The sequence below is a fragment of the Peromyscus leucopus genome, chromosome 3 (assembly GCF_004664715.2).
Source record: "Peromyscus leucopus breed LL Stock chromosome 3, UCI_PerLeu_2.1, whole genome shotgun sequence".
Classification (NCBI taxonomy): Eukaryota; Metazoa; Chordata; class Mammalia; order Rodentia; family Cricetidae; genus Peromyscus; species Peromyscus leucopus.
Window position 1 is genome coordinate 68186098 of NC_051065.1, and position 13823 is coordinate 68199920.

The 13823-nt window shown below is 41.3% G+C and overlaps 1 protein-coding gene across 1 annotated transcript in view; it reads left to right on the forward strand.

The window, feature by feature from the left end:
- The first annotated feature begins 12308 nt into the window (after positions 1-12308).
- LOC119086172 (MAGUK p55 subfamily member 6-like) overlaps positions 12309-13823 on the forward strand; it is a 563311-nt gene continuing 561796 nt past the window's right edge. The window contains exon 1 of the mRNA XM_037203747.1: positions 12309-12348. Within this exon, the coding sequence (XP_037059642.1) occupies positions 12324-12348 (25 nt within the window). The 5' untranslated portion in view covers positions 12309-12323. The remainder of the gene's footprint in view (positions 12349-13823) is intronic.

The window sequence follows — 13823 nt, forward strand, 5'->3', positions numbered from 1 at the left end:
TTATCCCATACCAAATGGTCACCCCTGAATACAATATATGCACAAGAAATATTATAATAGACTGAGCAGGGTGTTTAGTATTCATTATATTTAGGGAATATATATTATACACATATATATGTGTATGCATATATACATGTAACAACAATCAAAGAAAAATGGCAATGAATCTAAGAGAGAGCAAGTAGGGGGTACGTGGGAAGGGTTGGAAGAAGAAAAAGAAAGGGAGAAATTATATAATTATAATTCCAACTTCAAAAAAATTATAGTAAAAAATTTAAAATATATTATGTAAAAAAGAAATTATTATATCTATGGTAGGTTACAATTGAGAAAAAAAGCAGAAAGGATGAGAGAAAGGAGACATATGAATAATAGAGAAAGTATATGTGATGTGCGAGAAAGTGTGGTAAAGGATGCTTTATAGTTAACTTGGTGGAAAGAACCAAGTATTAAACAGTATTAAAATTGACCTGAGCAACATACAAACAAAAGAAAAACCACCCTGAGTGTAAATGTAAGAGTGGAGATTAAGTAATAGAGAATAGAAATAAAAGTTACTTTACAGCACAGCTACACTGAGTTGAAAGGTGGAATTCTCAGACACACACACACACAACACACACACACACACACACACACACACACCGGCTCCAGCAGGCTCACGTGGTGCTGTGTGTGTATGAGCCGCTGGTTTTCTGCAACCTGCTCCTTCTATGTTCTTGGAGTTCTGGAGGGTAGGAGGGGCGAGACTGGAAGTCCTTTTCCCGGTAGTTTCCTTGGACCCAGCGTCCTCCTCCGTGCTCTGTTCTGATCCTCCGGGTCCAGTGTGTGCTAGGAATTGTACCTCCCCTTGCCTAAGTGGTCCTTCTTATTATCACTCAAGATCCCATTGTTCTAGTAGGATTCCGAAGATGAACTGTGACCATGAATTACCTCTTCAAACATGGCTTTTGCCCCTGCTTGGGAGAAACAACTCAGCAGCAACATCTTCTCTGCCTTCTAGGTTCTACCTCACTTTGTTAGCCACAAGCCAGGCCCAGGTACTTCATCTGTAAGATGTGAGGACTGCATTGGTATATAGCTTCTAATAATAGACTCTGTTTATTACTTTATTATGTTTAAGTAACAACAAAATATTAATGACAAAAGGGAATTTCTTCCCCAAATGGGGAATGTGCATTCTAAGAAGGAGTTGTGCATGAAGGATTCTGTCTCCTTGGGCTCAATGCTAATGCTTTTCTCATTACACAGGATGCCTATTGACAAAGATCTAGAAATACAGTTTTTATCATTGTTGAATTTTTTTTCTCTTTGTGTGCACTGATTTCTGCAGTGCGGGTGGTGGAACACAGAGGTTGGTGTGAACTGGTTAAGCATTCTATCATTGAGCTACATCTCTAGCCCCAAGACCTTCTTTCTTATTTTTTCTCTCTAGTTCCCATAAACTCCATGTATTTATTTTGAACACAAATGTTAGACTTTGCCTGATCACTTCTGATACTTGCCCCTGAACTGTTTTTCTCTTCAGAACATCCTTTGGGAAAGTCAAGGCTAGAACATTGCAAGTAGCTCAGTGTTGCTTTTTGTGCCTGAAGTTTCCCTAGTCCCTGACATCTCTTATTATAAACTGAAAAGACTGTATAAGGAACCAAGGTAATACTGAATATGAACAAGAAATGTTTGACTTTAAAGTTCTAATAAATCAACTGATTTGGGGAACATGGATTTTACATGAATTTTTTTAAACTGTGAAGGGCATAATAAATACAGTGGTTTATTGTCCATTAAGGATAGAGATACCGAACAGCTTAAATGAGAAATGTGGAAAACAAATAGCTAAGGGGGAACAGAACAGATGTTTGCATCCGTGGGGCTGGAGGGAGATGTAGAAAATCAGAAATCAGTTTCATCAGAGGATCCAGGACAAACAAAGGGGAATTCTCTTTTGGCATTAGTACTTAAGCAGTCATCACTCTGCTTCCCTAAAGGATATTTCTGAATAGGAAAACATCCAGCTGTGTCATTAGATATCACAGTTATTTAAATGCTAAAAATAAGGGAAAATCACATGAATGTGATATATAGAATAGAAATATAACCACATATATGCATGCAATCATGTACATGGGAACACATCTATGCATGTATGTAGCACCCAAACCAGACATATTAATTCATTACTTATGAAAATAATATTTGAGGGCTATACCCACTATTCCCAACCAAATATAGCAGTAAAGAAACCCAGGCTGCTACATTCTGGTGAGTTCTCGGTGAAATTGCTTGTTACTGGTCTGTACCTAGGACACACAGCCAGGATTTGCCCTGATCTTCTGATTTGCCATGGGGAATATTATCTGTACTAGTCAGGACAAGGGAAGCCACAATCCCCTGAGAATTATGGATGGAGGGACTTCTTGTAAAAAACGACTATACACTGTCATCAGAAGGAATGAAAGTGTAGAGATGCTGTTGGAATTGTTAAAATGATTAATCTGAGAAACCAGGATGGCAGCCACAGAAAGAAGGGATTGGAGGGAGATGAGAGGTTATTTGCCTTTGCAGTTACTGTCTGTGCAGGTCTTCAGTCAGCTTCTGGGAAAGTCCTGCGGGGCAGTTAGGAATCTTTGGTTGAGGCAAAGAGCTGGACACGGAAACAGAGAGCTGAACAACTGGAGTTAACTGGGTATCTCTGCATCTTTCCATCACTGTAGTAGACCATCAGAGAGAAGAGCTACTCCATCTGCCTCCCAACCTCTCTACAGGGGTGGAAGTACTGTGGATTAGCCAGCTGGACCAGCAGGAAACGGCATATCTGCCAGCAAGACAACCATACATTGTGCAGACTAATGCTAGGGAAGGCCTTGTCATTGCTGCTTCCTGATGTCCACTTTGGGGAAGCCCTGACTGCAGGCAGACCCTGATGCTTGCCGTTGCTCACTGCAGCAAAGGAGATGGACTTCATTCTATGAATGAAGACGTTGTAAGAGACTCAGTCTTAGCGGAGTAGAGCAAACAAGACTCTGTGAGCTTGGCGAAGCAAATGACCCTCTTGTGAGCTACCAAGTAGGAGTCATACACAGTTCCTAGACAGTCTCTAAATGCAGACTATGACAAGAAAGAAAATTTAACCAAGGCATCACAAATTCTCATTTCCCGTCCAATTCCACACTTTGTGCAAGATAATTGTGGGGAGGCTGCCCTGGCACTGTAGGAGGGTAACAGTATCCATGCCTGGTCCCATGAAGTGCTGAATGCTGTGGTCATACAACTTTCCCCAAAGCAACCAAGTATGTCTCAGCATGACCACTTGGAAAAAAATGCTCTGGCTGGGAGCCACTATTCTGCTATAAGAGCTACACTGTGAGGTCAAAGGGGAATTAAAAAAAAAAAAAAAAGCTTGGGCACATCTGATTTGCACACTAGAAGGTGTTTTCTAAGTGCATGGGCCCCAAATGCAAAGCTGATATTATAGTCCCAGATCCAGTGAGTTTTCCACTTTGCACACCAAACTGATAGCCATGAACGTGCTCATGTGAATGTGGTTTGTGGTACAATGTTGTGAGAAAGAAAATATATTTTATTTTTGTAAATACATGTACAAGTATTTGATGGAACTGTTTTTAAAGAATTTCTTTGTGTGTGTGTGTGTGTGTGTGTGTGTGTGTGTGTGTGTGTGTGTGTGAATGATGTTGGGGGCATATGCCACAGAACAGATGTAGAGGTCGGAGGACAAGTTTGTGAGAATTGGTTCTCTCCATCACTTTTTAGATTCTGGAGATCTAACAAACTCATGTTTCCAGACTCCTTCAGCAAGTGCTTTTGCCCACTGAACCATATCGCCCTGAAGTCACTGTTAAATAGAATGGTATGGGTTACATCATGCTCTTAGTTTGCCAGAGAATCCATAGAAAAGCAGACCATGGGAGCTTCTGTATAAAAAGCTAAGTGTATGGAAGGGCTTTCTGAACTATTTGCCCGAAGGATCCAGGATCTGTTCTCATCATCATATTTTGGCGTATGCTGTTTGCTGTATGTTATTTGCAGGTGGTATTGCAGTAATACCAAAAAATGTAAAACCGATGATGCATAGAATTATTTGGAGAAAGATACCCTAAATAGAGTGCTCACACAAGCAACCACCAGGTAACAAACATCTATGTAAACAAAGTTAACCAGAATGTAATAAATGAGTGAACAAAGTCATTCTTGCATCTCGTCTTTATCGAAAAACTACTAAACATTCAAAGACTACTATTGCATGTTGGAGACAAAATAAAGGGGGAAATTTTTAATGGCTAGTATTATAGGTGTGACAGGCTTACCTGGAGAGATGAAAAAGAGAGCATGAATAAGTAGGGGTGGTGAATGTTGTGCTAAGCACGGAATGACAAGCACGGGGGGGGTACCAGGAGAAGATGGTACCTGATGAGCCATGGCATCTGTGGTGCCTCTCATCCATCAGGGGGAAGGATTTGTTTCCATCAGTCAGGTGAAAAAAGCTGGAGATGCACTCTCCAAACAGAAAAAGACAGAGCTGTGGTTCCAGTCAGACCAAAGGAGGGACAGGAGCCTCCAAATGAGGCTAGGTGGGCAGCAGACGCCAGGGGTTGGTGATGGAGATGACATCCTAAAGGTGACAGGACCCACTCTGGACTTCAAGGAGACTTCTGACATGATCGGATTTTGCAGATCTGGAAGAGTTAATGTTTGCACAAAGCATGAAGCAGACCTGAACAGGTCCTGGTGCTGAGGAGGCACTAGTTGTGGAGCCCGAGCAGCGGAGAAGGTACTCCTCAAGGTGGGGTAGGGCGGAGAGGAGAAAAGAGTGGGAACAATAGAGAAGAGCAGTGGACGTGTTTCCAGAAAATTCTCCTCTAGGAAAAGGACCAGTTGGGGAATTGCTCAGCTGGTGGAGCTCAGCAGACCCTGTACCCACACAAAGAAAAAAAGAATTCAGATATGGACCAGGCCCTGACTTTCAGAGCCTGCCTCTTTCCAAAGGTAAGAAAGCAGAAAGAATGCAACAAGATAGGCTTTACAGGAAGGAATACACCTCCAGAACACATTCCCGAATGTCTGATATAGTTACCTTTATTATATAGACTATAAAAGTACTACCCACACACAAAAAAAAGATGCTGTTTGGAACACATATTTCATTAAAAAGGAGTTGCTGCACTTGTGAAGCCGATCTGTCAGCTGTCACAAATATCACTCCCAGTATCTCAGCCAGAAGACCCGTGATGGAGACAGTCATGTAGCTACATTTCTTTTTGCTTCCCAGTTCTAGTCTGTAGACATCACTTGGTACCACAAACAATACATGATCAATTTTATACATTGGACTGAGTCAAAACTGTTGGGTTCAATTACGTTTCAGGCGCAGAGCAATAAGCCTAAACCCAGAGGGTAGAGGGATGCTTGAGCAAGGAACTTAAAGGCAATGTTTCAGTACATGGTTACTGTGGCTGTCAGTGTGTTCCGATACCGTAATAAAAACGTGGCTCATGTGTGTGTGGCGCCGCTGGCATGGCATCCATTTGTAATTTTTAAACACTGTTCCCTCCCTTACTCCAGACTCAGAAAATGGGCTAATTTTTAAATGATGGGAGGCAGAAATAGAATGAAATAGCCTTGCTTCTGTAAATATAGCCCTGAAAAAAGTCAAGAATTTGAAATGCTTACTCAGAGACCTCCAGAACTGTACTTAGCCGTGGCTCAAATCGTTTAGGTGGAGTACACTTGAGTTCAAGGCTGACCTGCAGACCTGCCACGGTTGTTTCTATTTTTGAATTATCTAGGCCGACCTAAAGTTTAAATACATTTTTAAAGCTTAATTAAACAAGCCACTTACATCCTACAAGCATTTAATACTTAGTTAGAAATTGAAAAACAGAAACCATGAAATCCCAAGGTAAAACGAAAAACCAGGCGACAGCTGCTAGTCCCCTGTCTCTGTCACATGGGACGGATGTGTTTATGAAGACTCAAATCTTTAAATAACCAAATGCCTCTGAAATGGCTTTTCAAAGCAAAACTTTTGCATGGTGTTGCTGATTGGTGGACAGCCCTGAGAAGCTTCTCTATGAAGCTGAGGCCAGGAGATGGTGATGGGCGCTGGGATGGGGTAGCACCCAGGAGAGATGTTAGATGACCACCTCCTGGGCCTGGGAACCAGGAACGTAGGGGAGACGCTAACTCCTGGTGGGAGCTGCGTCAAGAATCAGAGTGCTTGCTATTTGGGGATGAGTTTTATAGGATCCGTTTATGGAGATTTTTGCTGTTTTTCCTGACATTTAGCAGAGCTGTGTTATAGTGAGGAGAAAGGAAAGTGATTAATAAGTTATGGGGAAAGTGTAACACAATGCCTTACACGCTCTCTCAAATATTGCTGAGAGAATTAATAAATGAAAGTTCTACCCCACCCCACCCTTAAAAAAAAAACTTAATAAGCAGAAGCAAAAAAACTGTAGGACTGTTTAACTCACATCTACCCAACTACACAGATTGGTAAGCTGAGGCCCAGGAGGTTAAATAAGTTGTCCAAGGTCGTGTGCCTCCTAGTGTGAGAACTAGAGATGAAAGGACATTGTTTCATTTACTTCTTCACACCCTGGAGAGTCTGATGACCTGTTCTTGGTCATGTAGCTACAGGAACACATTCTGTCAGGGAATTTGTAGTGTGAACATTGTAAAGCACACTTACACACACCTGGGTGCACTGGCGACTCGGGGCTTAGGTGGCTGTGACACAGCCTCCTGCTCCTGGTGCCACGGAAGACGAAACAGCAGAGGAGTCCATAAGCACAGAAGGAAACGAGGCGAGGAAGTGACGCAGTGATATGAGATGCGTGAGGCTGCAGTGGACCATGGCCAGCACACTCTTTAGCAGCAAGCCATCTTCCCATGTAGAAGAACACACTAGAATGGTGAGTTTAAAGTAGATTATAGTAAAGGAAGCAGTAGCACAGTCATTTGTGATGTCACCAACCACAATATACTGCATGTGATTGTATGCGCCACACATGTGTGTGACTGCAGGAGCCCAGTGGGCTTGCCCTTGTAGCATCATCACAGACAAGCGTGAGCCGTATGTTGTGCCAGGACATTGTAACTGCTATGGTGCCATTAGAAACAGAAACTCTCCAACTCCATTGCAATCTTAGATAATCACCTTCACATACGCGGCAGGTCTTTGATTGAAATGCCATTATGCACTCTTCCTTTAGCTCACATGTTTTAAGTCCTCAATAAATAGGATCGAAATTGATTCATTTGTTATGACATTTATTCACTCAGATTTACTGTATCTAAATACATGCCCACGTCAGGCCTCAGGAATATCATCATTTGGATAATTTGCTCTTTCCAAATAAAATGCATTTAAAATCAAATGTGTGCGTTCATTTCTTTAGCTAGAATTAATAACCTTGTATCAAATCATATCATATCATTAGCCTGTCTAATATTGCATTCTGCCTCCAGCAGAATGCTATGGCTTGGATGCTTTGGGAAAACTGAATCTCCCCATCCCAAAGCCCATCTTGCAAAGCTGCACATCACCTCAGGTCCTCAGCTGACTGACTATCTCGGGCTGTCAGTTAGTGTTCTGTTTCGTGAGATTTGAGTGTCCTTGTTATGGCAGTTTACATAATCTCCAACGTTCTCTGGTAACTGAAAGAGAATCCAGCTCTTTCAAAATAGCTCTACCTGTCGACTCCAGGAAGAGCTCCCAGGGCCCATGGTGAGCATCATGTGGCTGCTCTGTTCGTCCTGATGTTATTTGAGGCACGTGCCCTTTGCTGTCTCTACTTTTTCTTTCACCCTCCTCATCTTTTGTCTTGGAAGGTATTAAAGTACGTCCAGTTTCACAGATCAGATTAGCCTAGTGTCTCAGTGAAAGGCACTTTATCAACATTCATAGTTGCTCAATTGAACAGGTTTTTTTTTTCAGACATGACCAAATAACTCAGACCTAGCATTGTAGGACTCCACTCTGCATCCTTGTGGATCCCTGGAAGCAGAGCTGTTTTGCTTTCTCCCCTCATATGACGCACACGGAGTGTCTTAGCTCAGGTTTCTACTGCTTGGTGAAACACCATGACCAAAAAGCATGTTGGAGTTTATTTGGCTTACCCTTCAACATTGCTGTCCATCGCTGAAGGAAGTCAGGACAGGAACTCAATCAGGGCAGGATCCCAGAGGCAGGAAGCTGATGCAGAGGCCATGGAGGAGTGCTGCTTACTGGCTTGCTTCCCATGGCTTGCTCAGCCCACTCTCTTATAGAACCCAGACCAGCAGCCCAGGGATGGCACCACCCACCACGGACTGGACCCTCCCAGACTGGTCACTAAAGGAGAAAATGCCTTACAGCTGCATCTCATGGAGCCTTTCCTCAACTGAGGCTCCTTCCTCTGATGACTCTAGCTTGTGTCAAAACAAGCCAGTACCCAGAGTAGTAACTTGCTGTGTCAAGTACAGTTGAAAACATACTAAAAAACAATGCCAGATTTGCCCAGATGACAATCAGTTACCACACATCATTCCTTGTACCCAGAAATTCTGAAATTTAAACATTTCCATGAATCACCTGATAGCATGGGGAACTGCAAACTGCCAGGGAGGCAGTCCAGTGTCCAACATTCCGGGAGGGCAGAATAAACTAAATATGGTATACCTATATACAGGAATATTATTCAGTCCTTAAAAGGAAGGTGATACTGATACATGCTACAACATGGATACATTTCAAGACATTATGCTGAGGGAAATAAGCCAATGGGAAAGAGAGAGAGTTTTGTGATCCCCTTCTGAGAAGCACTCAGAGCAGCCAGTTCATAGAGACAGAAAAGAGAATGATGGTTGCCAGGGCTGAAGGGAGTAGAGAACATGGGGATGTTTAGTGGATTTCAGTACTTCAGGTGCAAAGAATTCTAAAGATAGGTTTCCCAAGGTGAGTTACAGACTTATGAGCGGTTATGACGGTAAATTTTATGCTTTGCATATTTTGCCACTGTGAAACAGACACGCACACATATTGCCACGTCTTGTGCCCAAAGTTCGTAATGCATAGATCTGAGACTGGGCCTGAGAACTTGCATTTCCAACCAGTTCCCGGGTCATCCTGAACTAAGACTGTGAGAACCACTATATGGACGTAGAAACCTGAACAATGCACCCGGGGTTGACAGTCTGGTTGGAAAAAGCACGTGGGGATCTGCCTTGCCAGCTAACCTAGGAAGCACACTGTGAATTTTGCGTCTACCTGGAGAAGCCTTAACAGAAGAGCTGAAGAAGTGACGGCCAGCTTCACACACTCCACACCACCTCTTGACACCCCACAAACTGCTCAGGGTGCTCGATAAGTCCTGAGTATACATGAGAAAAACAAACACTTGACCTTTACCCTTAGCATTCTTCTTGTATTTCGTAATCTTTTCTTTTTTAAACCAGAAGGAGAGAGTGTAGACATTTAGAAAAAGAATATAGGAAAAATATGAAATGCTAATTAAGTGTCAAACTATGTGTTTAATGTCTACTATAAACAGAACAGACATTATTTGATGTAAAGTAAGCATGGAACAATGTGATAACCCTTATCAAATTAAAATTCATAATACTTCCTGTAGTATGGTAGAATAGCAGTATTGACAATGGCTGCTGAGACTGTATGTCATTCAAAATACACTGGAAGATTTTACCTTATCTGCAAAACATTCATATTCATTCACCTAGTAATCCTACATATAGAAACATAGAGTAGATACACGAAAGTGTAGAATATCAAAGTTGTGTAACAGTAAAATAATGATATTAATAATTCTGTTAGTATGCAATAGAACCTGGAAATACTCTACACGTGAAGATGGAGACCAGTGAGAGACTAAATTGATTGCAGTGCACCAAACAAGAGAGTTTTCATTTAAAAAATAATGTGCTTTTGGGGGCTGATCCCAAGTTCCTTCTTTGAGCACCTTAGTCAGGGCCAGAGCCACTTGTGGAGATAATTGCATATTCCTGACAAAGGCTGGCCTCCTGTCTGCTGGTGTTGCACATTGTAAAGGCAACAAGAACCAGGCACTGAGCCTGCCCGTATAGAAACCATGCTGAGGTTGGGCTGTAGCCAGTGGTAGAGCATTTGCTGAGCATAGGTGAAGCACTAACCTCAGTGCCGTAGGGGGGGGAGGGAGGGAGGGAGGAGGGAGGAGGAAGGAAGGAAGGAAGGCAGGAAGACCAAGCCTGGATCCTACTGTACATGAAACTAACAGATATGAATGCTTTACTTTTTCTATAACTTCACAGCCAAAAGATTTAAAAACCATATTCTATATGTACATTTATTATATTTTAAACTCATACATATATACATACAAGGAATATTAAATTAGTATATTCAGTTATAGACAATCAAAAATTTAACTTTTGAAAAATCTTCATTTAAAAAGAGTACCACTGTCTTAATGCCCTTTCTATACAATACTCTAAAAAAGTTTATTGCATGAGATATATAAGTGCATGTTTCATGGATCACTTGCAGGAATACAAAATGAATAATCTCCATGAAAGGAAACAGAAATCTGTCAATGCACAGCTAAATTAAATATACATCTATCTTGGTCCCACCAACACCAGTTCTAGAACACAAAGCAAAGACACAGCAGCAAAATGTGAAAAGTTTTGTGCATAATTCTATTAATTATGGCATATTTATAATAGGAAATGTTGGGAAATAATCTAAATGCCCATTGACATAAAAATGATGAAAAATTAAAGCATATTCATACAGTCAAATACTATGTAGTTCGAAAAAGAAAGAAGACATGCTGAATTACACAGAAGTCAGTGGACACATTGTTGAAATTAAAAAAACAATGTGTAAGACAGAGAAGTACAATGAAAGGGCTGCCTTTGGTGTGATACAAGAGTAGACATGTGTATATTTACTTTACATGAACAAATAGTGAACTATTAAGCCAAAACTGATACAATCAAGAGAAAAGCAAGACAAATGTACAGGAGATACTTATGAAATGAATTAAGTAACAGGACAGAATTACCAAGTGTTGGTAAATGTGAGGAGCTAATGGGACACTGCTGAGAGTATTGATCACAAGAGTCCCTTCTGGAAACTGCACTGTCTATGAAAGCTTGTAGACACAGCAATTCTATTCTTCACAAAATAGCCACCAGAAATGCATACATGCGTCAAAAGACACATAGACTCACAACACAAATAGCCCAAGAACAGAATCCTGTGACCAGTGTGACTGACACAGAGGAGGCCCTTACAAAGGTCAGCTTCCCTTTCTGGTACAAACTCAGAAGGCACCGGGAACAGAAGGAACACACCTCAATGTAACAAAGCTGCATCTGGCAGACCTCTAGCCATTATATAGTTCATGTAATCATTAAATCAAACCACCATTATATAGTTCATGTAATCATTAAACAAAACCAGGGAAAATGAATGCATGCCCTCTAAAATCAGGAATTATACTAGGGCACTTACTCCCTCCATTCTTGTTCAACAAAGTGTTCAAACCTCAGCAAGACAGAAAAAGAAGTAAAAGGGTTACAAATGGGAAAGGAAGAAGTCAAATTACTTCTCTTTCCAGACAGCATAATCATACTCTTAAAAGAGATGTTAAGTGTAAAAAAACCAGACTCAGGAAGACAAATACTGCATGTTTTTTGTATGTGGAATATATGCACGTGCATATATTTTGTGTGTGCATGTGTGTATGTGTGCTCACACACATGTGTACTTGTGATGGAAGTAGAAATGAGACCATGAGAGATAAAGAGCCATCACGGAGGGACATGGGGTGGGGTGGGGGGAGAAGGCACAGTGGGATGCAGGTGACGTGGAAGCAGAAGGGAGTATGACAATGGAGCCAGCACAGGGTGTCGTGGAGGAGACAAAGTGTAGTGGGGGTACGGCATGAATTAGAACAAAGTATAGTGACACCGTTGTATGAAGATGTCACTAGGAAACCCATCACTCTGTATGTTAACTGAAAAAAAATTTTTTTTAATGGAAGCTAACTTAATAGATTAAAGAAAAAGAACTAGTTTAAATTCAAACTCCAAACTAGACACCCATATCCACCACCAACAAAATGGTTACATTGCGATGCAGTGAACATACAGTAAGAGCCGATTCACCAGCAGATGGAAAAGGGGACCATTCCACCGCATGCAGCCTAGAGGGAGCTCATCGCAGTATTGTTGGATAAGAGGCACTACACACACTGTGCTGTCCACTCCTAGTCCAACATCTGGCGAAGCCAGTCCACGGGAGAGCAGCTGCCTCTGGGATGGCAGAGACCAGGAGGACACAAGGTCAGTGTCTTGGGTGCTGATGGGATTCCATTTGTGCACCTGGTGGTGGGCTGGTGGGTGTGTTTAGCCTGTGAGAGAGACATCACCATGCAGCGTGCTTACAAGGTGGACGCTTCACTGAGTATATATTGTGGTTTCTTTTTAAAGGTTAGAAAATTTTTAAACCACTACATCTAAAAGCAGGAGGGAACAGAGAGAAGAGAAGGGCAGGAAAGTGAGACTTCTCTGAATTTATGTTGCTGTATGTTTATTTATATATGTTTAACTTTGGGACCAAGTGCATGTTTATATATGCAAAGACATTAATTCAATAAAAAGAAGAAAAACCATGTATGCACACATCAAATAGAAATAATTTTAACTATGTTAAATTTCAAGAGAGATATGTATGTGTGTGTACATATGTATGTGTATACACATATGTATTTTTAAGGCTTAACATTAAGACTGAAAACAGACAAGACCAGATCCCCTGAAATGCTACAATATTTCTGGATTCAGCTTAACAGCTTAGAAAAAAATCAGGAATGCTAAATGCTCAGACCCCAGGGAAACAAAGGAGGAAGGTAGAAAAACGCACATCTGGGAAAGCACTCATTATTATCCAAAGCAAACAGATGTACCGTGGTTAGGCATGCACTAACCTAACAGCCTTCTGGAATCCACAAAACTGTCTGGGAAGCTATAGCATCCAGGCAGGCAGCTCTGTGAGCCAAGCAGTTACTAAATGCTCAGACGGAGTCCCCACTGGCTTGGCCTTAAGCTCAGTCAGCTATTCAGTGTGTTTCTCATTGACCACTGCAGAGCAATGCAACATGTGGGTAGAAAGCACAAGCAAATGGTTCACAAATGTTTTTGTTGTAAAGCATAGCTTTCTCTTCCATCTACTCCAACTATTTCATGTCCAAGTGTTTCCCAAACGGTCCTAAACTCGCGGAAGATGGAAGCCAATGAGACATGTAGAGTCTTTGTCTCCGGTACTGGCAAAAAGCACACTGTCACAGGTACATACAGAAGGAGCTGGAGTCTTAGCTGTGGAAAATTTGAACCCTCAATTCATCCTACACCACACACAGATTCAGAGCTTTGAACATCTTCTAACTTGAGAGTTCAAATCTAGCTCTGCAAATTCAATCTTTAGAAGATTAGCTGTGTTCCTTAATTCCACTGTGCCTTGGTTTCCTCGTTGACAAAATGGAAAGAAACACTTCGAGATTTTTGTTTGTTTGTTTGTTTTGTTTTGTTTTTTAATTCACATAGGAAAGTACATGAAGAACTTATTATGATGCTGACCTGTGATGTGCTATGTTATGTGTCACTGTATCTTTTCCTTACATGTGGCTGGCTAGAAAAAATAAAGTGAATAGAATAGTTAGATAACAGTTCATAAGTTCATTAGCAGCATCATAAGGCATTTTAAAAACTTACAATTTTATTTATTCTATTCAGTCTTTACAAAATTCTCAGTATAAGGT